General features: G+C 35.7%; 2 protein-coding genes across 4 annotated transcripts; one reads left to right on the top strand and one right to left on the bottom strand.

Annotated features, from left to right (window-relative positions):
• Positions 1021–5918, top strand: LOC18768498 (ATP phosphoribosyltransferase 1, chloroplastic). The gene is made up of 10 exons (XM_007199870.2): positions 1021–1443; positions 1544–1657; positions 3126–3191; positions 3283–3390; positions 3523–3606; positions 4143–4244; positions 4380–4493; positions 4577–4657; positions 4805–4924; positions 5566–5918. The coding sequence occupies exons 1-10, from the start codon at positions 1174–1176 to the stop codon at positions 5659–5661; spliced, it is 1155 nt and encodes a 384-aa protein (XP_007199932.1). The 5' UTR covers positions 1021–1173; the 3' UTR covers positions 5662–5918.
• Positions 16270–20809, bottom strand: LOC18768723. Of its 3 annotated transcripts, none has more exons than XM_020553834.1 (8): positions 20500–20809; positions 19144–19343; positions 18858–19055; positions 18433–18772; positions 17824–17921; positions 17566–17760; positions 17286–17378; positions 16270–17215 (listed from the first exon to the last, which is right to left on the bottom strand). In XM_020553834.1, the coding sequence occupies exons 2-8, from the start codon at positions 19297–19299 to the stop codon at positions 16574–16576; spliced, it is 1722 nt and encodes a 573-aa protein (XP_020409423.1). In that variant the 5' UTR covers positions 19300–19343; positions 20500–20809; the 3' UTR covers positions 16270–16573. The 3 variants fall into 3 exon arrangements, with proteins under 3 accessions (XP_020409423.1, XP_007200550.2, XP_020409422.1); XM_007200488.2 differs by having other exon boundaries at positions 19144–19864; XM_020553833.1 differs by having other exon boundaries at positions 19144–19864; positions 20250–20809.

Here is a 27641-nt window from a genome sequence, read left to right on the forward strand (position 1 = left end):
GGACAAAATAGAAGTTGAAAAATCAACTCCCTTTTTGTGAGGTAGCAACCATGTATATTCACATGCAACGGAGTGATAGTAACATTTTTTGTATTGAATTTTGGGTCGTGTAAATAATAATTTTTTACATGTAAATGTAATAAAAATAGAGTGCTGCTATTTCCACCCACTTGTCATATTTTCCCACCCACCTTATTTTCAAAATTTTATATACAAATTTACCCCTTTGCAAAATGACTTTTAAGGACTTAAGGAAAAAAATCAACCCTAAAATAAAAACTCAATTTCATAAGAATTAAAAAGGAAAAAAACTCCTTAATTAAACAAAGAGATGCCAAATAATGGATGAGAGAGGGAATTAATTTACATTTTAAGGAAAATATATTTGTATGTTTTAATTATGAGAAAAACCAAAGCAAAGGATCCGGATCCCTAATGGATTAGCAAAGAGAATTTTCTTGAATTAAAAATTAAATGGTATTTTAGGAATAATGATGGGTGGAAAGATAGGATTTTATTTTTTCAAATTTACATGGTGGGTAGGAAGTAGGGTGAGTGAGAAAATAGGACAGGAGGTGGAAATATCAGCATTCTAAAAATATAGAAAACATTGCATACGTGTCATGTTTACATTATTTATCAAAAGTCACTAAGAGCATCTTCAATTATACTTCTTATATTTAAATTAAATATTATCTTAAAAGACCACAACACGGGTTATATATAAAGTTTCTACTCCAACCATAACAAACACATGTAGAGATGAGCACATGAAAATATTATTTTATTTTATTTTGTTAAACTTGTCAAAAACTCCCAAATTTAAAGTGCATTGTGAGTCACAAAAGATGTCGGCATCCTCGTTTAAGTCAAGACCTCTTTACTTGAAAGTCGGCAATAATAATAGTATAAATACACTGTTATATTTTGGGTAGAAAATAGGTAGGGGGCCCAGCTCAACAAAGGAGGACTAAATAGGACTAAATATATTATTTCTTGTACTTAAGTTTCATATAAATACTAACATAATATCCTAACTTGAAATTTCTCGGCCATCAGCCCACCCGCAACCCATCTCTCCCAGTCTCTGTCTCTCGCTCTGAACTCTCTCACCCTCAGTCCCGTTTTCGGCTGCTAACGTTTTCAAAATCAAAATCTGAAACAAAGAGGAAGATGTTGGCGTCAAATCCAAATCTAACAAAGTGCCCGTTCTTTCCTACTCGCTACGTTCCCATCTCCCGGTCTTTCCACATCACATGTAGCGTTTCGCAGCTGCAATCGGCGGCGGAAGTGGTGAATGGAAGAGTCCCCGAGAGGAACGAGATTCGTCTTGGCTTGCCAAGCAAAGGCCGCATGGCCGCCGACACTCTTGATCTTCTCAAGGATTGTCAATTGTCCGTCAAGCATGTCAATCCGCGCCAATATGTTGCACAAATCCCACAGGTTCCTTCTCTTTCATTCAAATTTTTTATCTTTTATCTTTTATTTATTTATTTTTGAAAAAAAGAATTGAAATCCAGTTCTCCGTGAATTTTCACTGCAGCTTTCGGATTTGGAAGTGTGGTTTCAACGGCCCAAAGACATTGTACGGAAATTGTTGTCTGGAGACTTAGACCTTGGCATAGCAGGTTTTGATACCGTCAGCGAATATGGGCAGGTAACCATCACCTAAATATCTTATTCATTCAATTTATTGGTTTTAGGGTGTGCAGTTGTATATGTAATTGGGATTTAGGGTGCACAATTGTAAATGTAGTTGGGTTCTATTCAGCACTATAAAATTCTGCATGAAAAATTGATTTCCATCTCAATATCATCAAATCTTTAGAAACTAATGATGTCGTCTTCCATGCTAGCTGTGTATCTTGGATATTGGAATGCTTAACCCAGAATGTATTTACTTAGAAGTTCAAATTTATAGATATGAAGTTGGCCCTTTGTTTAAAACAGATGAAAAAAAAAATTAAAAAAATTTCTTAGAATGTACTCCTTTTTCTTTTGGTGTGGAATTTGTTTAGAAATTTTCATAACTTGCTATCATTATTTTTTTGTAATCGTTGGGCCAAACAATGGAGAAAGCTATATAATTGACACCAACAGTCATGAGTCATCCCATGTGCTGTTACTGTGTGCAAAAACGTTGATATTTGTGATTTTAGTCATCGTTCAATCATGATCTCTCAATTTCTTGATACTTACCTCAGACCAATCATGGCTTGCTTGTTTTGCCTTTGGTTTTGCCATGATACCTCTGCCAAAAGGTATGAATCAATATTCAGTTGAAACATTTTAAAATGATTAATAAACAGATCATCACTGTTTTTCCTTAGTAATTTGTGTATGTTTAAAAATTACCTGCAGTCATGTCGTCCCTCTCTTGAAGAAATATTTTCTATTTCCTTTGCTTGTTATCCAAAATGACTATGAAGAAGTACATTGATATTTAAAACTTATCATCATTTGGATTACTTGCCAAATAGAAGAGAAGGAAAGCCTCCAACTATAGTAGGCTTTCCCCCTGTTTTAATCCCTTGACGTCAGACCTGTGAATGTAGTTGACCAACCAGGAAATAAGTCAGAGCCAGAAACAGATGGAAATGTGCATGCACTTGCAGAGTAACAACTCATAAAGCAATAGGCTATGTCTTCTTTTTCATCGCTTCTGAGACCTTTGGATAGTCCAGCATAGTTACTTGACCAGTAAACCAGTGTATTCTTTTGGAAGACCTCTGTTATATATTTTTGTTGATACAAGGGATATTGGGGGAGAGATAGACCTCAAGTGCAAGTGTAAATGTTCTTAACCACTGAGCTACAATCCCCTTGCAGCTGTATTATATTTAAGAATTGAGTGTTAGATAAAACTTTGGAAGCAGGCCATCTCATAGAATCTGTCCTTTTATTTTTTAAATATAAGTTATTTGTCCTCTTTTGCACTCTTTCATTCTGCATATTGTGTCAGAAAAATTACTTCATGTTGTTCTTCTATTAAAGATATTTTCATTGTTTATTATTTTTTTCTTATCCAAAATGAATATGAAGAATTGCATTGATAATTAAAGCTTATCACTTGTATTACTTGTTCAAAGAGAACAGAACACTAATCATCTAAAGTTCTATTTTAGGGGAATGAAGATCTTATCATTGTTCATGATGCTCTTGATTATGGGGACTGCCGCTTATCCCTTGCAGTGAGTTACTTTCTTATTACCCAAATAGCCAATTCCAATTATCTCACTCATATTTCCTTTAATAGCCTTCAAATATCCTTTGTTTTTTCAGATTCCAAAATATGGGATTTTTGAGAATATAAATTCACTGAAGGATTTAGCACAAATGCCTCAATGGACTGAAGAGAAACCTCTTCGAGTTGCTACTGGCTTCACCTATGTACGCAGTGTGTTTAAGATTTTTTCACCGTATTATTCATCACTTTCCATTTTGGGAATAAGTTTCTTTTGTTATCTTATTGGAAATAAGGGTTCTGTTTGGATTTAATTTCTCTTTTGTCTTCTACTGCAGCTGGGACCGAAATTTATGAAAGAAAATGGACTGAACCATGTGAGCTTTTCAACTGCCGATGGAGCACTTGAGGCAGCTCCCGCGGTAAGAAAATGCTTTGTCAGAGTAAAATTTGATGAGGTTGCTTGAACTTATGAGGAGCATTGCCTGCTGTCTGAATGTAGTTGCATTGCTCCCAGCATAATACAAAGCATGATGCATATTTCCCAGTATATGTATCATTATTAGCGATATCTTCAATTCATTGTTTACTGATTCCTTTTGAGGAGAAACATAGGCTATTGGTTTTTATCGTGTAGTTTTTGTTTCAAATAATTTTGTGTATCAATATGTAACCCATAAGTCGTCTCATTCAACGTTATACTAGTCCAGAACTCTGCAGGATTCTAGCTGCTGCAGTTAATATTATGATATTTCTTGAAGAGACTGAATCCATGCTTAAGTTCTAGATGACCATACATTCAAATGACTCTTTAGCTAGTTGTTTCATGGGGATGGTCTTCAATCTTTTGTACAATCTAGTTTCATGTTGACCTTGGCATTTGAAGCTAAGGTTTTTTTTAACTTATCAATAAAAGTAGAAAATAATTAATTGCCACCTGTCTCTCTTTTGAATTTAGATGGGGATAGCTGATGCAATTTTGGACCTTGTGAGTAGTGGGATCACACTGAAAGAAAACAACTTGAAAGAGATCGAGGGGGGAGTTGTGTTGCGAAGCCAGGTATGGTTCTTGCTTTATGGCTCATCTTACCTAGCATGTGATCTTGTAGGTTTAAGCATGCTACTTAGAAGGAGCTTGTTCAACTGTCTGCTCTTTCCATATCTTGTTTTATGCTTGTAATTAGATTTTCTTTAGGCAGTTCTTGTTGCAAGCAAGAGATCGTTGATCCAAAGGAAAAGTGCACTGGACACAACACATGAGATTCTTGAAAGATTGGAGGCACATCTAAGGGCTGAGGGTCAGTTCACGGTGCGTATCTGGAAACCTGTTTTTGTACCTTCAGGATTTTTTTCCCATAATTTTTAAATTTTCTTTTCATGCATTCATAATAGGTAACTGCAAATATGAGAGGAAGTAGTACAGAGGAAGTGGCTGAGCGTGTCTTGAGCCAGCCATCATTATCAGGTTTGCAGGTGAGGTTTGAAATAAAGCATTACTCTCTAACCATGAGCCTTAAGTTCAAGTTGCAGTGTACACTAATAACTGGTCTTTTAAGGTGATATACTGACCCTTTTTCACTTTGATGAGTTTCTAAATAATCTACATGGTAACACGTGCAGGGACCCACCATAAGTCCGGTTTTTTGCAAACGTGATGGGCAAATTTCTTCTGATTACTATGCCATAGTCATATGTGTACCCAAAAAGGCGCTCTACAAGTCTGTACAACAACTGAGAGCGGTGAGCCATGATAATATATTATAAGCATTGTTCAATGTTATGTAAAATGAATCCTCGCTTCTCAAATGCTATGAGAGTGCTTGTTCTGTTGACCAGCACCCTCACATTCATGCAGCGAAATTCTTCTGGCTTATGTATTTATCTTTACAGTATATATAAAAGAAACAAATAAATAATAAGTCAGAGGATGGCAGTTGGACTGTTCAATCAGACAGTTTCGTCATTATTATTTTTTAAATATTGCTGGGACTAGGAAAATATTTTGAATTGGCTAGGAGCTTCTCTAGTTTGTTTGTTTTGTGCACAACAACATGCTCTTGTTTGGTTGGTTAATTGACAGACATGCCACCTAGATACATAAGCAGCCAACTCTGCCCTTTATTTGTTTCACAATGACAAATGAACATTGGTTTGAACTAGTTTCTAGTTTTCAGTTGGTCATTTTTTTAATATGCTGGAACAATGGTTCTAAATTAGAACTGGTTTAAACCTTGGATGTGGAGTTTCTCTGCAGATATCATTGTGCCTGCCTCTTGTACACAAAGGCGTATTTTTTGTATATTAAATTTTGAATCTAGGTCCATGTTTCATTTAAGATTTTCCTTGGATACTGGGGTTTAATCTCCTATAATTTGGTGCAGATTGGAGGCAGCGGGGTTCTAGTTTCCCCTTTGACCTACATTTTTGATGAAGAAACTCCAAGATGGCGTGAACTTCTCTCAGCACTTGGCCTCTAGTTCTCTCTCCGTGGTCGATCCTGTGCAAGGTTTGTTATATTTTTGTAGGTATGCCAATATTTAAGAGTTTGATGAGCAAGCCCATCTAGATACCTGCAAATGGTTAGAGGTTGGAAAAGGTGTACTTAAATTAGGACATAAACTTTGAAATTCTTGTACTCTCTTTATGTTTGAATTGAACTTGGCATGTAAACAGAGTGGTGGCGTAAGACGATTTTTGTTAGTTGTATGCAATTTTACTTTTTCCTCTGTTTCCTTATTTTGGTTAAATTTTGCAATTTTTTATGATGCAAGGTCAAATAGGTACCCGAGATGGATGCAAATCATTGGCTAATCATCTAGTGGCTAATTAATATCCCATTGATGAGTTAGTGTGATTTCACTGATTTAGACACTCAATGTGCACTTCCATAATATGTTTGATTTTTTTATCATACCATTTTCTTATGTGTCATGCATTTGCCCTCTTTTATTCTTTGGGGTTACAAGTGATAGCCTAACTTATCTAATTTACGGAGAAGGTAATCAAATTCGGATGAAAGGGGTTGTCCTGGCCAACCGGAATTCACATTTGCGTACATTGTAATTCTCAAGTCAAGAGCAAGACCTTTCAATTTCTGATTCTCTGATCAGTTTTCTTTTTATAAACACCCTTTGGGAGAAACAAAACTGCTTCGCATATCCTCCCTTCGCCTTTAAATCCAAAAAAAAAAAAAAAAAAAGAGGAGTTTGCTGCTTTTACTCATTTCCTTCAATGGCATTTGAGGTTCATGGACATAAAATTCCAGATATGTAAATTTTTGAAGCACACAAGGTCACAAACAGTTCTTTTCTTTCCTTAAACCCCACAAGTCTGAAAATTTGAGTTAACTTTTGTTTTAAGTTTGTGTGGTTAAATTTAAAAAATAAATAAATAGTGACTTAAAATTCAACAGCGAATAGTAAATTCAACTTTATAGGAACGTAACCAAGTTGCCGTACAATCAAGTTTGTGACGTTTCTTCTTCCTATTCTTGTTTCTCTCTTCATTGGCTGGTTAATTTAAAATCCCTAATTAAGAACTAAAATTTCTCTGTTTTCTTTCTACGGTGCAGCCCAAATTATAGATTTGAAATTTTTTTTGACGATTAAAGTATGTCAAAGGGTTTACATTTTACACATATTTATTCAACTTTGAAAGAAGAGCTTGTACATTTCAAAACTAATGGAGGAAAATCATATCAGAGTACAAATGGTGATAATAATGGGTCTTATCCTAGTCTCATTAGTTCAAGCAAAAGATTCTCCTTCTCCCTCTCTTCCTTCAAACATTCTTCCACCCTCCTCTTCAGTTGGAGTTAAAGTCCTTCATCTTCTCCATCCGAAATATTCGATATGTTTCTTTCGAGCTACGATGTTTTGTTTCTTAGAAAGAGATCGAGAATTCCTAGAACTTGGCAGATGTTTGAGGAGATACATTCCATATTGTGCTCAATATCCCAATGTTTTCCCCTTGACAGAAATTCTTGTGTATAAAAACTTTAAGCCCGGCCCTAGTTCTACACTGTGGCAAGCATTACAAAGTTTGGACTTTTGAGTTAGGTAATTCCTCCCTTATTTGTCATAGTTTAGAACATATGAAATGTGTTCTATTTATATCCACAGTTAATAGTGGTTTTAACCTTCAATGAGGTTTGTGCCATTTTGATGTACATTTTAATTAGAACATCGGGAGTACGTATTGGTTGAAGAAGATAAAATTGTTCTTCTTTATCTTCTTAAAGCAGTTAGTGAATATTCTTAGAAAAATTTGCGACTGAACACAATTTTGTTTAACCAATGAAGCAGTAAATGCCTAAACTTTAAACCAAGGCATGAAATATGTTAAAAAGAACCAAAAAATAAAAAAAAACCTTTTGAATTTCGGACTTATGCGGATCAAATTTACCACCATTTCTTACAAACTCTGCTTCACCTTTCTCATATTAACTGACAGAGAATATGATTCGTTATGGCTTTGATTATTATTATTATTTTGAAAATATTCTAAACTACTCTAATGTATGAAAAAGGGTTTGAACTCAGATGCAAGAGGGCGGACGTCTAGACAAACTAACCTAACCCACATTTGATTATTGTTTGATGTTAATTTTGCTTCAAAACCACTGAAAACCCAAATTGCAAAGTGCCATCTCACCACGGCAAAAGGGAAAACTACTTTTTAGTTCTCATGTGTAGAACCTGCTGTTATTGAAAACCTAGAAAGTGTTATTAGACACAAAGAATCCCAATTAGGAACGAAAAAGCTAGTTTCCATTCATTAGGTCAATACTAGACGCTGCTGTTGAGAGACAAATACATTCTCTGTTTCTTTTCCTTCATTGTTTATATCTTCATATTTTACTGTCATAATACAGAATGTCACTGTTTCTCTAGAGGTATTCTTGACGACCTATTTGTTAATCCATACCATGCTGTCGCACAGCCTTCCACTTGCCTATGTGTTTCAACAACTCAGTTCTCAGTGAGAACTTCTCACGTCCTCAGCCAGTGAAGAATATAAATGCTTTTCTTTGAATTATGGCATTTCATAATAGTTATGTGTGTTAGTCTTAGGTTGATGTTCTTAATTTTCAGGAGCCTGCAACCATTTGTCCCTCCAATACAAGTTCAAGGTTGCTGAGTAATAATTTTCATTCAGAATTATTTCCTACAGCCGGATCACACAAGGTCAGTTGTAGTGTTTCTTATCTTCTTTTTTTTTTCGGTTGGCTGTGTTCATCTACTAGCTTTGCTGTATCCCTATAGTTGTTGGATGAGTTGAGTTCCTTAGAGGCTGACGTTAACGATCTACTTCGGGGTTCTGTTACCCATCATTCTGATGTTCGACCAAAAACTACGCAAGCAGCTGTGGAGTCTGCCAAGGAGACCATCCGAGGGAAACTTTGTCAAGGTTTTGATGCTTTAACGAACTCTGAAATGCAAGAATTTTTTTTGTGCTTCTTCAGAGGTTCTTTTGTCAGCCAGTGTCTTCCCATATGCTCATTTGAAGACTAGGTTGACAGTCTTTAGGAATGAGCTCCCTGAAAATGCTACTGCCTTTCTTCAAGCACAGACAACTATTGATACAGCTTCGGAGTTCTTCTCTTCAGGAATTCTTGGAGGTGCAAGCTTTTAAAATTCCTGCCCTTCAAGAACGCTTAGGCGTGGCTGCCGAGAAGATAGTGCATCTTAGAGCAAAATTAGACGCTGCCGTTGAGAGACAAACTATGATGGATGAGGTTCCTGCTGCCTTTGTAGATAAGAATAAAATTGCCAAGCAGAAGTTGGCTTCCATGAATCCTCAAGCTGCTGACATCGATCATAGTTTGTCTCCGTGCTGACATCCTCAGGCCATATCTCAATCAGAAGACCCGGATTTTAGATTTGGGTCAAAATTTAAGTTTGTGTACCCTGAAGTTGTGCCACGTGTTATTTGAGATTATTTTTTATTTTTTAATCTTAAAAAAGCATAAATGTATAAGAGTTAGAAAAAGAGGGATTTATTATTATGCCCAATATAGAGTCCTAAATTATAAAGAAAAACCCTACATGAAAAGGTTTTTTAGAAACACACCCAAAGTTCATGTACAACATAATAAAGAGAATTCAAACTTTCTATAAATTACAAAAGTGCAATCCTGATTTTTCCACTCCCTTTTTATCCACTTACATTTCATTTTTTTAAAATTGTATGTTCTCACTTCTCTTTTGTTCACTTACACTCCCTTTTATCTTATAGTAAAAAATATTAAAAAAACAAAAAGGAGTATAGATGGATAAAAGGGGAGTGGAAAAATCACCACCCTTTCTTAAAACAATCTCAACCCAAAACTTTATAAAAATACCCAAAACACTCAATAATGCATCAAAATAATTTAATAATCAAAATTAAATTCAACAGGACCAGCTGTTATTTTTTGGATTTGTTTATAGAAATTAAATAGTGTAAGGTTTATCTATATCACTAGTGTTAAGAATAAGTATATAATTAAATATCTATTAGAAGAATACCCAAAAAATTGATACAAAATTGTTACGACATTATCTTCAATACTAAAACTCCAAAATCATATTTTAAATTTATGGAAATTTGAGAGAGTACTATTAAGGAAGGTTAATGATCTTTAAGTTATTGTAGAAACGAAATTAATTTCGAGGAATTACTTTATTGTCAAAATTGATCTTTAAGCTGCTTATATTTTTTGTTTTTTGTTTTTTTATATCAGGTCAAAGGGTTGGGAGATACATAGAAAACAAATCTAGACAAGGGAATTCATGGAGATGATGCTGATTTACTAAAACGTAAAAAAGAACAAACATATATATTATCCTTGAAAAAAATGCGAGTAGTTTCTTGGTAAGTTTTGTTTTGTGAACTTCTGAGCTTTATGTGTTGGAAATATTTAGAAATAAAAAGAAGAAGATAGATTTTTGGTATTGTATAGTTCCATTTCTTGGACTACAGGGGTCCAAGAGATTTGTGGTCACTCATCATTGGATGTAAATTCAACGGTTCACTCACTCTTGCACTCCTTTTAAGAAACCTTTTTGAACCATTAGATTAATATCCAACAGTAGGTGACCACAATCTCTTGGACTCCTGTGGTCCAAGAGATCGAGACTGTGGTATTGTAATATATTTTTTTTTTCTTGTGTTGTCTGATTAAGCCTCGTCAATGGGTCTAGCCCAAATTTAATGGGCTTGGGTTAAGTCGGGCCGGACTTCACAAAGGAGAGAGAAAATAATGGGCCAGATTGAGTTTTTTCAGAAAATTCAAAGCCCAAGCCCATCCCATGAGCCTGGCTTGAAAAAGCCCATCGATTCGGCTGGGCCTAAATGAGCCTACTTTATTTTGTCTTTTTTTTTATATGGAATTTTTTGTCAATTATATATATATATATATATATTTTCTATGTTTCCATTTTTTTCATAGTTCTCTATTTACATTTGTCTATATGTTTATGTCTCATGATCAATGCATAATTCGGTATCATTTTGTAGCACTCTACCCTATTGTTTGGTTATGTTTTAAATTAAAACTTGTGCTTTTAATCTATTTTGTATTTGTTATTCAGTTTATTGAGCTCTAGGTACCACTTTAGGCATTTGAAGCAAAATGGTGCAAAAACGTGCAAAGACTGGAGACTAAGTTACAAATTCGTTTCGAACTTATCTTCTTCATATGAGCTTGGATTAGGCCAAATTACATGTGGTTGGAAAGAAGACATTCTGAACTCGAAGATGGTGGGCTCAAAGTCGTTATTTGATTGAGAGAAACCCAATTCGTGAGCCTAAGAAGTTATTCATCATTCTGACCTAAGCATGACATAATTGATGCTTGTTCATGATGAGCTATGCATGAGATATTGCTTCTAGTGGGATTTGTTGGTGAAGTGCAGCAGCCAAGAAACTGATTTTCAATTGCAAGTGTTGTAGGTAGAAGTCATATTGAAATCAGAGGTCCTATTTCCTTCTCCCTGTAAATACTACTTCCATTCCAAACACTTTCATTAATCACATCCTGGGATTCACAATCCCTCTCTTCCAACTCCTACCAGATCACCTATTCCAGCACAATTCTCACTCAAACATTCATTAATCACAACCTCATACACCTTTCCCAGCAACCACTCCATCCTTCATATCCCCATCATTTCCCAAACACAATCCACACATCCACACCACTCTTCATCTCTGGCTGCAAGTATACATGGTGGAAGCTGTGAGGAGCTCTTCAACAACATAATTTGTTCTTCTCGGGTTTTTCTTACCTTCTTCATGTTTTTATTATGATTCAATTGTATTTTCCATTAATGGGGTGTAACTAATTACCATAGCTAGGGTTTCATTGTAGCCTGACAATACAGTTTCATGTTTTCAAGTTAATGTTACTCCTTGTTGATTCTAATTTTTTGGTCTCATTCACTTGTTTTTAGTTGAATCTTTATGCATGCTTAAATAGCTGGCTACTATTAACACCTGCATGTCGGTTATTTAGTTCAAGTTTACATAAACACCATATGACTCTTGAACTTATTAGTAAATGAGTGGGTATGCATTTAGGAAAAACACCATGTTTAAATGCTTACTTGGTTCCTTAGTGTTCTTCTTAAACTTAATGTATTTAGATTCATAGTTTAGACTAAACACTATAGCTAAATTGTGTATTCTGAGTACATGATTAAAACCAAACACCATATGGACAATCATATATAAGAAAGAACAACTCCAGAAATTGAATTAATCAACTTAAGTGATTGTTAACTTGTAGCTTGAAATTGGAATGTCATGGTGAAGTTGAATCCCTAGTGCTTGTTTCATTGTCTCTAAATTTTCTAAACATCTACTTGCTGGTCACTTGCTATGTTGCAATCCCTTTTAGTAGTTTTCAGTCACTTGCTATTTTGCATTCCCCTTTTATAAGTTTTTGCTCCAAACAACTAAATTCAACCTCATTTAAATTCTGTTTAGTCTCAGGGTTACTTGTGAGTCTAAGTAGTAGTAATAAGTGTCTTCATCCAATGCTTGATTGATCAAACATTCAGGAAATTGCACGTAGTTAAAATGTATATTCTTTGCTACCATGTTTTTCTTATTATCACATTTGGATTGATTTTTCTTAGTTGATGATGTAATCCTAGGTTATTTCTATTGTCATCTCCAATTGTTTAGAACCTTGTCATTTTTGAAGACCAATAAGTTATTAAAGCAAAAACTAAAAAAACAAAACAAAACAAAAAAAAACAAAAGTTGTATACTTCTGACTTGCTATGTTTTTTGTTATCTTCTTCAGTTGATGCTTGAAAGGGTCGCAGGTGGAGATGTCTATTTGGCATAGTAGTCGAATCATATGCTTAGATATGAAATCAAGTTTTCTTGGAATACTCTTTTTTATTTTATTTAGAGTGTTGCTAAACGAACCCTAAAATTAACTGAGTACACCATACTGTCAAACTATTTATTAAATTACTAATTTACCCTATTATAGAATGACCAAAAAGAATAAATTGAATTGTGAAACAAATATGATTTTAATAAGTACACCTTACTCACGGATTCCGAGCCTCTGCATTTAGTATCAGTGCATTTATACGCATTTAAGCCAATACTAACCATTAGATTAATCTAATCAATTCTAATAAGTCCACATAGCAAATTGTACTAACATAAAACTCACAATTTGCATTGTACCCAATACTTTTGAAATATAAAAAATAATAAAAATATATATCTCATCAAACATAAACACCTTCCCGACCCAACCCATTTACCCCACTACTAGCCAGCCATGTGGTTCTATCTCTCTCTCTCTCTCTCTCTGAATTTTGGATGATGGACTCTCAACAAGGGCTACAAATTGAAGTCATCCATCATTCGGAATCTCTCCTAACTCCAAAACCACCCTCTAGTGATAATCCAATTTTGATTTCTATGGGATAAAGCTTATCATTTCTGCAATAATAGTGAATAATTTTATCAAATTCTAATCACTAATAATTTGCCACAAGTACTGTAATTGGTTATCAACTATAGGTACATAAGGGGGAAAGTCTGTGTGAGAGAACGAAAGAGTGTGAGGGGCGGGGACCATGGCTGATAGTGGAGACAGTGAGTGGCGTCAGCCATGGCTGGCAGTGAGGAGGCTGGGTCGGGAAGGAGGTAGTTATTGCTGGAATATTTTTTTATTATTTTTAATTTCATAAGTATTGGCTAAGAATGTGCAAATGGTGAGTGAGTTTTAGGTTGATACAATTATGGTGTCGTGGACTTATTAGAATTCATTAGATTAATTTAATGGTTAGTATTTGTTTAAAAAGGTGTGTGTGATAGTGTATTAGGGTGTACCAGGGGTATTTTTGGTAGTTAAATATAGTGTACTTAATTAATTTTACATTTGAATTAAAATATTATGGTGTATTTAGATCAAGGGGTGTACTCAGTTAATTTTAGGGTTCGTTTAGCAACACTCTTTATTTATCTGATTGACTTTCTTTTATTTATTTATGTGAATTTTAGTTTTGAGGACATTTATGTCTATTTAAGTGCATTTTTATCTATTTTTGAAAGTTTTTATAAAAACTGACATTTATGAAAGTATGGGGTAAATTTTGGCTATTTTTGATAAAAACTCTTTGCTAATTCTGTGGCCCAAGCCAAAAGATTGTCTGCAATTTCCATTTCACATATACTATTATTTTTATTTACTTTATGAATTATTTACATATACATTTTTTCCCTCATTTGCATCTATAATCTTTTTCTTCACTCTTACGTCACTTTTTCGTTATCTATCTTTAATTAAAATATAAACAAGCCAACCTAACCAATTAAGAATGTTATAATATTAGTTTAATGTATGCTTATCAAGATGTGTACTGTCATCATCATATTTTAATTTTCAATAAAACCATTTGTATTATCTTAACTTCTTAAGCGATGTGTTAAACAAACCCTCTTAAACATCAAGAGGTCCAGTCCTATTCCTGTATGTATTTTGTCAAGCATCAGATGAGCAGATCATTTCGTTGTCATTTGCTAAAGAAAGCCACATTTAAACATGTACGAAATGTGAATATCTGATCCTTGTGAGAAAAAACAGGAGTTGTTTGACTTCTTAATCTTGTTTAGTTCCCACGCAACTGATACTAAGTGAGAATGAGAAAACAAGTAAACACAACGTGTTTGTGCACAACTTTTACAGTACAAGAAGGAATTACATTAGAAAGAAACTAATGGGAACTCAACCACAAAACAATTGTATTGGCCTATCTCATTGTCCTTTGCATCGACCAAATTCGGCTTCTCTAGCCCTGGCCAAACTGGTGTCATTTTCTTTTTGCCTCCCAATTCTTTCGGTTTCTCGAGCCCTGGCCACACCGGCGCCATTTTCCTTTTGCCTCCAAAATCTTCAGGTTTCTCGAGCCTTTGCCATACCGGTGTCAAATTGTCAAGTCCCGGCCACACAGGTGCCACTTTCTTTTGGCTTTCCAAATTTTTGGGTTTCTCAAGTCCAGGCCAGACTGATGTCATTTTTCTTGTAAACTCGCAAATTTATCAAGAAGAATGCTTCACAAAGTAGGATTGTACTCTTTTTAGTGTGTATGCTTTCTATATGAAACCTCCACTTCACGCCTCTATTTATAGAAGTCCCAAGAAATCCGAAATCATGTAGGAAGTTGCAACATAAATCCATATCCTAGTTGTAGTAGAAATCCCAATTAAACATTTACATGCACGGCAAATAGGAGATAATGATATGTCTCCTAAACTTCACGTCTAAGGATACGCGGGGTTTTAACATTTTCCAAAGCAATTGCAATTGTATTTTCTAGACAAATATCTGTAAATTCTTGAGTCTTCATATTTTATCAAAATAATAATAATCATCCTAAGAAAACATTTTTATCAAAATTCTAATTGTTTTTCAACATGTTCCAGAAACCCACTCAGATTTTCATTCAAAATAACAGTTATATTTTATATTATTTTACTTTGCAGACATTCATACACTTACCTAATAGACTAGATATATAAGCCTTTTTTTCTCTCTCTTAACTTTGATTTCTTATCTCAAGGTTCCATAATTTTTTTATTTTTTTTGTTCGATGGATAAATAGTTTAGTGGGTTTCTAGGGTGGTTTGTTGGGATTTCACAACGTTTTAAGGGGGTTTAGGGTTTATGTGGTTAGGATTAGGGCTGTAGCATGAAATAATAAAGGTAACATAGTGTGATTGTGAATGAGATACATTTGATTTTAGAACTACCATTAGGGGGTTGGGTGTAGGGCAAGATGTAAATTGTAACATTCTCTTTTTCCTATTTTGTAATATATATATATATATATATATATATGATTTTTCTCTTATCCAGACATCCAGATGGTTTAGTGTGCGGATTCCAATGTTTGCAGCTGTGTTTCATTGTAAAAAATGATTTGAAGATGTGTACTTCTACAGCACCAACTGGATATTTTTATATGGCAATGTAGTGGCTTGATTTGGCAGCATATATAAGAGGAGAAAACTGAAGAAACATTGAGGTCCGCATGCTAAACAATCCGGACATTCAGTATATTTGTTTTTTTTATACAAGTGATAATCTAATTACAAGGGAGGGGGATTTCTCACACACACAAAACTATGATGTTGTGGGAATTTGAACTTGAGACCTCTGATCTGCAAGTCAAGGCCCATTTCCAATGGGCTAGATCCCATTGACGTAAAAAAAAAACATTAGGGTGAATCATAAAGAAAAATAGTGAACCATAGCAACTTTAACATTTGATAATTTCATTCGGGATTCTTACAGACATTCATAAGACAATTTGTATCTAACCCATTATAACGGCAAGTCCTTCAAGAATCAAGGGTCTCAATTCTATCGCCACAACATAATTATCAAGGGTCTCTATTGTTACAGACATTCCTAGTAGATTTATCTTAGTATGAAAAATTAATTTTATGCAATGAACTTTAATTTGATCTCAACAATATATATGAGTCCATTGGAATGTGTGTTTTCAATAGAATAGTTTCTTTAAGGAAAAAAGTCAGGTCATCTGCAATCACAAGAGCAAAAGTGAGAACTACTTTTTAAGTTCGCATGTGCAGAACCTGCTGTTATTGAAAACACAGAAAGTGTTATTGGACAATGGACACACAAATAATCCCGATTAGGAACGAAAAAGCTAGTTTCCATTCATTAAAGGAAAGTCATAATTACAATCATAATGAAGGATAGGCAAAAGGAGTCACATATTACCTACCAGATTAAAACAAACTATCAAGCAGCGGAGCTTCTCTTTTTCTTCCTAATGTCACTTCCAAGTTGCTTTGTGTGTTAGCAGCCACCTTAGCTATATGATTTTAGAGTTCATTTATAACTAAATGTTACAAGAATCTGAATAAACTAGTACTAAGGTCAACCCAAGATGATTTGCATTGCTCGACCACCTTCACGGCTGCCTGCTTCTTGGACTTGATGTCAGCTGCTTGAGGATTCAAGGAGGCCAACTTCTGCTTGGCAATTTTAGTCTTATCAACAAAGGCAGCAAGAACCTCATCCATCTTAGTTTGTCTCTCAACGGCAGCGTCTAATATTGCTCTAAGATCCGCTATCTTCTTGGCAGCCATGCCTAAGCGTTCTTGAAGGGCTGGAATTTTAACAGCTTGCACCTCCAAGAATTCTTGAAGAGAAGAAAACTCTGAAGCTGTATCAATAACTGTCTGTGCTTGCAGAAAGGCAGTAGCATTTTCCCGGAGCTCATTCCTAAACACTGTCAACCTAGTCTTCAAATGAGCACATGGGAAGACATCGGCTGACAAAAGAACCTCTGAAGAAGCAAAAAAAGCTTCTTGCATTTCAGAATTCGTTAAAGTATCAAAGCCTTGACAAAGGATTCCTCGAATGGTCTCCTTGGCAGACTCCACAGGTGCATGCATAGTTGTTGGCTGAACATCAGAATGATGGGTAACAGACCCCCGAAGTAGATCGATAACATCAGCCTCTAATGAACTCAACTCATCCAACAACTACAGGGATACAGCAAAGTTAGTAGATGACACAGCCAACCAAAAATAAAAGATAAGAACTACAACCGACCTTGTGTGATCCGGCTGTAGGAAATAATTCTGAATGAAAATGGTTAATCAGCAAGCTTGAACTTGAATTGGAGGGACAAATGGTTGCAGGCTCCTGAAAATTAAGAACATCAACCTAAAGACTAACACACATAGGCAAGTGGAAGGCTGTGTGACAGCATGGTATGGATTAACAAATAGGTCGTCAAGAATACCTCTTGAGAAACAACGACATTTTGTATTATGACAGGAAAATATGAAGATATAAACCCTGAAGGAAAAGAAACAGAGAATGTATTTACCTCCTGGTTAGATTCCACTAGAAATACCCCAGTAGATGGAGGCTGAGTCGCATCCAAAGGAGCCACATCAATTAGGTCAAATGATCGTGACTCTATAGATGGGACCAACTGGGGCTCAAGGTGCATAGCATTCCATGATGGCAAGGAGTTGGTGGGCCCATAAGTATCTACAAGGATGCCTGAGGTCTTCTTTGTCTGAAACAATGGAATGTCTGTTAATATGGTGAGAAAGTCTGCAACTTAAAAAGAAATCCTTACCTTAACCTTGAGCTTGTCGCTGGCATGATCAATTGTCTTCCTCTTGGCTGACTGTGGGTCAAGGTCATTAGGGGTTTGAGAGGACAAAGTAGTAAGTGCTGCAGATAGATTTCTTTCTTATTAGAAACTCTACAAACACAAATAAAAAAGCCTCTGCCTTTTATTTATCCCATTATAAAGAACAAGTTATAAAAACAAAGGACTAATACTATAACATTACGACAATAAGACAACGATTGCATCACTGTAAGATTTATATGCAATTAGCTGTATTTAAAAATTTTAAAAAAAGTGAAAATGACATTTCAAAAGTTTCACGGAAGCCATTCTTTCACATTTCTTACCAAACAGAGCTCATTCAACTGTATAACATAGCAAAATTCAGAATTGACATTAGCACACAACAAGCTGTACAGCATGCAAAAAACTACATAGAAAGGGGTGCACACGTGTACAAGATATTAGGCTATGATCACAGCATTCCTATGATATCTACATAAGAAAATTGAAAAAAGATTGTTATAAGCCATATCTTGCAAAAGATCTAAAGACAAAAATAATTATAATTCAATAATTATGTTCAGCAATACTAACTCAGTAGATAATTACCTTCAAACGAGGGGGGGCCAGGATCCTCTTCAGCAGATTCTATTATGAGGCAGCTGGCCCTACTTTCCCACTCCTCCTTGTAACATCCATACTTCCCATATGTTCCCCAATTTATTCCTTTCCGACCAAACCGAGAACCCAATTCCAACTCAACGAGGGGGCGCAATATATTGGTGTTCACTTCCTGAATGCCAAATTGCTTTGGACTTAAATCAGGACGATGATACACAGCCTTCTCATAGCAAAGGAGGATTGTCCGCGACATGCCAATTTTCTCCTGCCCGGCACAATACTGTGGAAGAAAATCACAAGGTAGCCTTTTGTATGGCTGCCATACAATCTACAAGAAAACGAAAAGATAATAGCCTGTAAAACGAAAGAAGAACCAATCAATGAAAGGAAAATCAAAGTGCCAAAACACTAACATCATCCTCCTTTAACCCATCCAGAATTTCAAGATATTCTTGTTTAGTAATTTTTTCTTCAGTATTGGAGTGCTCGCACAGGAGTTTTGTCCATCCTGCCAACAAAGGAAACGTTGTTGGAAGATAATCATCCACCGGATTAGCTCCATTCAAACAAAATCTCAGCAGCAGCTTAGGAATACGCTCCATTGCAAAAACCTGCAAAAATGAAAATAATAAAATTGTTAATCCGATTTGGAACATGAAAATTTAACAATCGATTAACACCAACTAAATTATTGCTTACCATAAGAGAATAGCTGTGTCCGATCAATATGTTTCTTCGGCGTGGTGAATAAGATTGCTTAAAATTCTCCATGGAAAGATGAAGATGAGCTAATAAAGCAGCACCCCATGCATAATCCTTTATGCTTTGAAGATTTTCCATAAGAGAAAGATACATAACAGGAACATTACTTCCGTAATAACTCGGAACAACTATGGAGCCTATAAGATACAGCAGAAAAGCTCGAACATAAGGTTCAATCTCAGGACTATCTTGATCAATAGTCTCAGGAACTACCTCAAAATTCTTCCTAAGCCATGCTGAATTAGTGAAACCAGTTCTCGTTTTATCGCAAACATTACGGCCTAAGTATTTCATACAAAGCTCATTCCCTTTTGAATCAATACCCGTCACAGGATTACCATCTACTGGCAACCCTGTTATATACAATACATCTTCTAAACCAAAAACAAGTTTATGACCATTAAAAACGAAACATCTACTTTTTATTTCATAGGATTCTACAAGTGCAGATAATAGGGGTAAATCATGGTTCACTGGAAAAGTAGTGAGCCTCAGTAACCCATCAAAGCCGGAGTCTTTAATTCTCTGTTTAACTCTTTTGTCAATCTTCCATTCCTTCAAATTATTTATGCCATCAAGTGCCTGCTCAATATCCATTTTTTGGGTATAACAATCAACACAATATACAAGACTGAGTACTATTGCTGATTAGCTTAACCTGCAGGAAGAAGAAAGTGGTGGAAAAGGCTTTTAAGGACCTTACTGACAACAGAAATAGTAGAAAATTGCTTATGATTTTGGCCCTCATTGTGGAACCCAAATCACTTCAACATCTACAAACCCACATCAGTTTTACACATGACGTTCATATGATCTATATATTCTAAACGAGAAAAGGAAAAGGCAAAAGATAAAAGCAAGATAAGCCAATCAGTTCCCCAATGAGAACCCAAGACATGCAAATTTTCAAACCCAAAATAGTCACACAATACACAACCAGTTAAACAATGACAATGAGAACAAAAATCAGGAGATGCATGCGGGCTAATTTCTACAAATACAGTCAGTTTGAAGAAATACAAGGATTTGAGAAAGCTCAATACTTTTACAAACCGAAAAAGTGCAGAGAAAGCTATTATTCGCTTTTGATCCCGTTGGAATGCAAAACAGAGAATGCAATCATTGCAAGCTGCTTTATTTTGTTTGTTTTGTCTCTAATTTGAGAAAGGATTGCAGAGCCAAAGCAAACGAGTAAAAGAAAAGGAAAAAACTTTTCTCTTTTTTTTCCCCCCTAAAGAAGAAGGCCAAAAGCTTAGGGAGAGAAGATGGGGAATATTTGCTATATTCTCTCACCTGAAAGTCAGTTCTTCACAACCTAAAAGCTTCACTCTTCAATTTCTTCACAACACAAAGCTTCGCTCTTCTCTCTGTGCACGACACAAAAGTTTCACTCTTCCCTCTCTGCAAAACACAAAAGCTTAACGCTTCTCTCTCTGCACAACACAAAAGCTTCACTCTTTCACTCCTCTCTCTAGAAGAGGAAATTCATAGGCCTGTCACTGTTTTACTCTCGTGATCATGACAAAGCAGAAAACTCCTCTTGGGAAAGCGCGCTGAACAGTAAGAATGACAAGATACTTTTTTTTTTTTCCGATCAAGTATTAAATTGATCATGACAAAGCATAATTAAGTAATCCCATCAAGCACTTATATGTGAAAAGAAATGGTACTACTCAAGTCATGCCATATCCAATCATAAGACCCAGAAAATAAATTTGGCTCAATTCAAAATGTGTTTATGCTAATTGTGTCAAGTGTAATTTGAGATATATTTTAAAAGAATTATAATATATAAAAGACTCAGAAAAATATCAGGAAATTTGATACGAAGTTTTTGACTATCGCTCCTATACAATTTTGGGTCACTTTTTCCCATGTTCAAATTTAGGTAAAAAAATTGTGGGGAAGATTGACGGTACTCTGAAATTTTAAAAATGACAACTATTTAGATAGAATTTAAAGTTGAGATTTGTCACTTTCAAATTTTTTTTTTTTTCTCACATGGAATTTTTAAATTTCTTTTTTTTTTTTTAATATCCAAACACGTTTTGGTTTTCAATTTAAAAATTATGATTTTTGTCAAAATCCTAATGGACCGGAAAGATACATAATGTTTTTGTATTAAAAAAGAAAGTAAAGAAATGTCATGTCATTTGTCTTTGTTTTATTTTTCTGGATGGCAAGGGAGCTTATGAATTATAATAAAGATATGTAAATATTTGGAACATAAAACATATCTTATCGATACAAGTGGATAACTGATAATGAGCATGAGTGAAAACATTATGTACAAGATAAACATATAGCCCTAGTTTCAAGAAAGGAGAGGTGTAAGAAACTGATATGTAATTGATTTGTGTTATATTATTCAAGAGGCAAAGCCACAAACTTATAGATACAAAAGCATCCTAATATGGTTCCTACGATCAAGCTAAATCATTCACAAATAAGGAAAGAAGTTATTTACAATATTGATAGAATCAACATTCCATTCTAAGCTCGTTCTCCTTCAACACTCCCCCTCAAGTTGGAGTGTATGTTTATGACACCCAACTTGCTAAGTAACACTTCAAACTATGCCGAGCTTAATGGCTTAGTGAACAAATCGGCTGGCTGATTTGCAGTTCGAATATGAGCTGTCCGAATTATCCCTTTCTGAATTTTCTCTCTAACCAGATGACAATCTATCTCTATGTGTTTGGTTCTCTCATGAAACACCGGATTCGATGCTATGTGTATAGCCGCCTGATTATCACAAAACAAGGTTACTGGATGTGTGTGATCAACTCCCAAATCCTTCAAAATGTTCTTCAACCATGTGACTTCGCAGCAAGTGGTAGCCATGGAGCGATACTCGGCCTCCGCACTTGAACGCGATACCGTTGTTTGTTTCTTAGTCTTCCAAGAGACCAGTGCTTGCCCAAGTAAAATGCAGTACCCCGTGATTGATCTCCTTGTGTCTTTACAACGTGCCCAATCGGCATCACAGAATGCCTGCAATTGGAGTGACCCTGTAGATGGTAGTAGGATACCTTGACCCGGTGTATGCTTAATGTACTTAAGCACTTTATGGGCTGCTTCCAAATGCGGTTGCCGTGGCTTGTCCATGAACTGGCTCAGTACATGTATGGCATAAGTCAGGTCCGGTCTAGTTATGGTCAAATATATCAACCTCCCAACCATTCTTCTGTATGACGAAGCATCATCTAGTAATTTTCCATTGAACTGTGAGAGTGATAAATTCTGTTCCATTGGGAACCGAGAAGGTTTGACACCTAAAAATCCAGCATCATCCAAAATCTCCAAGGCATATTTACGTTGCGACAAACTGATTCCATGCCGTGATCTGACAACTTCGATGCCAAGGAAATACTTCAACTGCCCCAAATCCTTAAGCTTGAACTGGTTGGCCAAGAATAATTTTGTGTTCTCTATATCCTCCAAATTGTTCCCTGCCAGTATGACGTCATCAACATATACAAGCAGTGCTAGGAAGTTACCTTGACGACGACGGACGAACAGAGAATAATCGGATCGTGACTGTTGGAATCCCGCGGCTTTGAGGGCAGTAGACAGCTTGATAAACCACTGTCTAGATGCCTGTTTTAAACCGTACAACGACTTGTGCAATTGACAGACCCGATTCTCCCCATTTCATCCGAAACCAGGAGGCAAGGACATGAACACCTCCTCATCAAGGTCGCCATTCAAAAATGCGTTGTTCACATCCAATTGGTGGAGATGCCAGCCACGCAGGGATGCCACACTAAGGAGAACACGGACGGTCACCAATTTGGCAACCGGGGCAAAAGTTTCCTGGTAATCAATGCCTTCCACTTGACTGTAACCCTTTGCCACTAAGCGGGCTTTGTAGCGTTCCACCGTGCCATCGGCCTTCAATTTCACCTTATATACCCACTTACAGCCGATCAGTCGTTTATGAGGGGGCAACGACACCAAGCTCCAAGTCTCATTAGCCTGTAATGCATCAACCTCAGATTTCATGGCGGCACGCCATTGTGGAATTTGGACTGCCTGAGAGAAACTCGTAGGTTCTTGAAGAAGGGTAAGTTGGGCAAGATATGTTTTGTGAGAGTGAGAAAGTTGAGCATAAGACAAGGACTGAGAGAGGGGGTGGGCCGTACCTGAAGGGATGACCAAGTTCGTGGAAGACATTGGTGCGGGTCGTGAAGGGAGGCCAGACTCGAGGTGGAAGTCTTGCAAATAGGCAGGCGGTCGAGTGGAGCGACTGCTGCGGCACGGAGCGATGGTGGGAGATGTGGGCGATGAAGATGGGGAATGAGAAGGCAGGGCGGTGAGATCGGTATTAGGGGATGAAGAAGGCAGATCCGTGAGGTCTGCAGTAGGTGTGATGGGTAAAGTGGGATCAGGTGGGCCGGTAGGTGGAATGGGCTCAGCAGTAGGGGAAGGCAGATGGGCTTGGGAGAGGGAGTCCATGTCAAAGTGTAAGGACGGGTCAAGGTGAGGGGAAGAAAGGTTGGGCAAATGGTGATGATGTGGGGACGCAGCGGATTGGTGAGGAATAAGAAAAGGAAACACATTTTCAAAAAAACACACATGATGAGCATGAGTGAAAACGTTATGTACAAGATAAACATATAGCCCTAGTTTCAAGAAAGGAGAGGAGATTAATTAGGTGTAAATGAATATTAATTAGTATGTATCTTAAAAAAGAAAAAGAAAGTTGAGAATGAGAGAACAACTAAACATAACGTATTTGTGCACAAGAAGGAATTACATTAGAAGGGAAATGATGGGAACTCAACAACAAAACAATTGGACGATTGCGCCAGTCCATCACGTCCTCGCCACACCGGATACTGGCATATCTCAATTCCCTTTGCATCAACCAAGTCTTTCGATGTATTAGTCCTGGCCACACTGGCGCCATGTTTTTTTCTCCTTGCCAAATCTTTAGATTTCTTGAGCCTTGGCCACACCGACACCATTTTCTCTTTGCCACCAAACTCCTTTAGTTTCTCGAGTCCTTGCTACACTGGTGTCGTGTTGTCAAGCCCCAGTCACACCAGTGCCATTTTTTCTTTGGCCTCCCAAATTTTTGGGATTCTCGAGCCCTGGTCACACTGGTGCCATTTTCTTTACGCCTCTAAAACCATTTGGTTTCTCAAGCCCTGGCCACACTGGTTAGAGGTGGGCACTCAAACCGACGAACTGAAAATCCGAGCCGAACCGCACCGAACCAAATCGGAAAAAAACTGAGTTGACCAAAAAGTCAAAAATAAATCAAAAACTGAACCGGACCTGTTTTGGATCCAGTTCCATGTCTTCAAAAATCGGACCAGGCCAAATAGAATAGGTCAAATTAAAAATATATATAATTTTAATATATATTTATATTTAATGCTATATTTTTAATTTCACCCAAAAAAAAAAAAACTAATATTTATCCAAGTTCAATTTCAAAATATCTCTTTTTTCTAACTTTAATATTTTTTTTAATATGAAATTGAATAATTTGTTAATTTTCAAGTAAAAAAAATCAGTTGAGAATTGTGTTAAAAAACAATTTTAAAAATCCCAATCAAAATCTAACCGGAACTAGAACCGGTTCAACCCAAACCGGACAGTTTTTGAATTTTTTTTAATTAAAATCAAACTGAACCAAATCGGGGGAATAGTATCGGATCGGTTCTCATTTGAGGCAAAAACCGATCCAACCTGAACCTTACCCATCCCTAACACTGATGCCATTTTCCTTGTAGACTTGCAAATATGTCAAGAAGATTTCTTTGCAATGAGCGGTCTACTCTTTTTGCTGCGTGTGCTTCTATATAAAGCCCTCCACTCCACGCCGCTATATATAGAAGTCCAAAGAAATCCTAAGAGCACTTCCATCCGTGTAGGCCAGCATAGGCAGAAGGCCTCTTAGCCCCCAAAACCAACTCCATCGGTGAAGGCCAGCCTGGATAAGAAGTGGGCTCTATCAACTTGGGCAAGCCCAAAAGCAAGACTTGCTTGGGCTACTGCCTAGGTTTACTGATGTCAGAATTTTTAAATACCCAAAAAAAAAATTTTAATATAAAGTTCAAATTATAGCAATAATAAAAAATTGAAACTAGACTTAAATACATGGAAATATAGAAAATGTCTAAAAAGATGCATGCATTGAACTTGCAACAATCTTGTCCCTTAATGTTTCTACTTCTTGTACTCCGGATCCTTGAGTAATATGATATTCTTCTTGTACATCACCCTCCATCTCCATTGCATTTGGGTTGTCATTCACTTTGTCAAAGTTGAGCCCCCGCACGTTGGGTGTGCGTTAAGAAAATTAAAACTAGAGAAATGAGGGTACTTACACATGCATGTATAATTTATATCTTTATATCTTCATATTTTCATATCAATTCCTTAATTGATGATCGAATTTATCTCGCATTAATTTTGTATATAATATGACATGATTACCTTTGTCATGTTTGGTGACAATATTCAATAAAAATTGATGAAATATTCCTCATCAGGTCTTGCCATCCATAACAAACATAGAAGGAACATAATCAAATTTGAGAATGGCTACTTTAATTGTGGTATGTTATGTAACCTTAATTTGGATTGTCATGTGTAATGTGATAATTAAACTAATTAATTGTTTCTTTAATGATATATGAATACATGCAAAGTCACGAGTTCATCTAGCAATGCATGTTAATTAATCAAAGAATAAATTGTTACACTGATTTTTTTTTCTTTTTTTGGTCGAAAATTGTTAAACTGATTTCAAGTGCATGTATGTTAGTTTATCAAAGTTTTGTAGCCATTTAAAACTCTCTTCGACCGTTCCAACATATATGTGAAACTATGGATTCCATGAAACCATGAATTTTCTAAACAAGCAAAAAAATATGAATCTCACCCATTCCAAAGGAGATATTTTACTGCTTAGGTTCCTTCCCCACCAATAATGTGAATAATTTATAGGACATTTAGCTTTAATCTTTTGAAAGTCATTTTTCCTCAACTACAACTCTTTTTTTTTTTGTATGTCTGAATAAAATCATGTTTTTTCTAAATAAAACTTAATGACTAGGATTCAACTCAGCAAGTTACCTAATCAAGCGCAAAAGCAAATTTATTATACTTTTTCAATTCCTAAAATACCCCCCCCAACTAAACTATTATTGTATTCGGTAATGCTACGGGCACCAACTCTTTTACTAACTTTTGGTTACCAACTGATGTGGCATATGACATGGCAATAGATGTAATTTGCCACATCATCTTTTTAATTACCCAAAATTTAAAGTTTTAACTAAACTTAAAATAATAAAAAAATGTTTTCGAACTTGCTCATCTAGGATCTATGGTAATTAATCTTTCATGTATAGACGAGTATTCCATGCAACTGATATTTTTCTTTTCTTTCATGTAATAAAAATTAATTAATTAATGGTGTTCTTCCATCTGGATTTTTTTCCTTAAATTTTTCTGAAAACTTTGAGTGATGGTGGTGGTGACTACGAAAGAGGCTATGAAGGAGCTGTGTGGAGCGGCAATGCAGAGCGTACCGTTCATAGGTCGTGGCTGGGTTCCATGGATGAACGATGGTGGAGATGATTGTTGAGGAGATAAACACATAAAATTTATAAAAATTAATACCAGGTTAATGAAAAAAAGAAGAAGACATATTTAGAGTTTAGGGTTTAAAAAAAATAAGACAAAATAAAATGAGGATGCGGCACATGACTTGGATTGACATGTCATATGCCACGTCAGTTAGTAACAAAAAGTTGGAAAAAGAATTGGTGCTCGTAGCATTACCGTTAGAATATATATTATACATATATATCTATATCATTAGAGGATATTAGATAATGTTAAATATAATTATAGCATATTAGGTATAATAAAATTCATTTATTCGAGTTATAGGAGGTTTGTAGCCCATTATTTATGGGAGTGGAAACATAAATATGCAGTGAGGTATTATTTATTTGCCTTAATTAGGTGATTGAAAAATGGTTAGCAACCAAATAAAGATCTAGTGGCATGATTTGTAAATAAATCAACCTACATGAACAAATTTTATCATAATTTAAAATTGGATTTTACTTAAACATTGTATTATTAGTGGGTTATTGTTTAGAGTTTTTAAATTGTAAGGGCCTATTTTATTATGACCCGTCTCTAATTAAGGTGATTATCACAGTTTAGAAACACTTGTACAATTTGATAATCGACTTATTTAGATAAAAAGGAAATTGTAAAATGTACCAGTTACACACATACATGGTATAATATTGTAAATTGCAAAGTAATAATTTCATATATTTTTCTTGAATTATCTTAGTACATTGCATTTGGATAATTATATATATGGAAGCTCAAGAAAACATTGTGCTACCAACTACCATTAAATGCCAAATATATCATCCAACGGTATATGCTATATA

The sequence above is a fragment of the Prunus persica genome, chromosome G8 (genome assembly GCF_000346465.2).
Source record: "Prunus persica cultivar Lovell chromosome G8, Prunus_persica_NCBIv2, whole genome shotgun sequence".
In the NCBI taxonomy this organism is placed as follows: domain Eukaryota; kingdom Viridiplantae; phylum Streptophyta; class Magnoliopsida; order Rosales; family Rosaceae; genus Prunus; species Prunus persica.

Bases quoted from the DNA above. Each gene is read 5' to 3' on its own strand.
- LOC18768498 (XM_007199870.2), top strand. From the start codon at position 1,174: ATGTTGGCGTCAAATCCAAATCTAACAAAGTGCCCGTTCTTTCCTACT. The intron at 1,444-1,543 runs GTTCCTTCTCTT...TTTTCACTGCAG, and splicing joins ATGTTGCACAAATCCCACAG to CTTTCGGATTTGGAAGTGTG. The intron at 4,245-4,379 runs GTATGGTTCTTG...GATTTTCTTTAG, and splicing joins GAGTTGTGTTGCGAAGCCAG to GCAGTTCTTGTTGCAAGCAA.
- LOC18768723 (XM_007200488.2), bottom strand. From the start codon at position 19,803: ATGGATATTGAGCAGGCACTTGATGGCATAAATAATTTGAAGGAATGG. The intron at 19,056-19,143 runs GTAAGCAATAAT...TCATTTTTGCAG, and splicing joins GACACAGCTATTCTCTTATG to GTTTTTGCAATGGAGCGTAT. The intron at 17,922-18,432 runs GTAATTATCTAC...ATCTATCTGCAG, and splicing joins TGGCCCCCCCTCGTTTGAAG to CACTTACTACTTTGTCCTCT.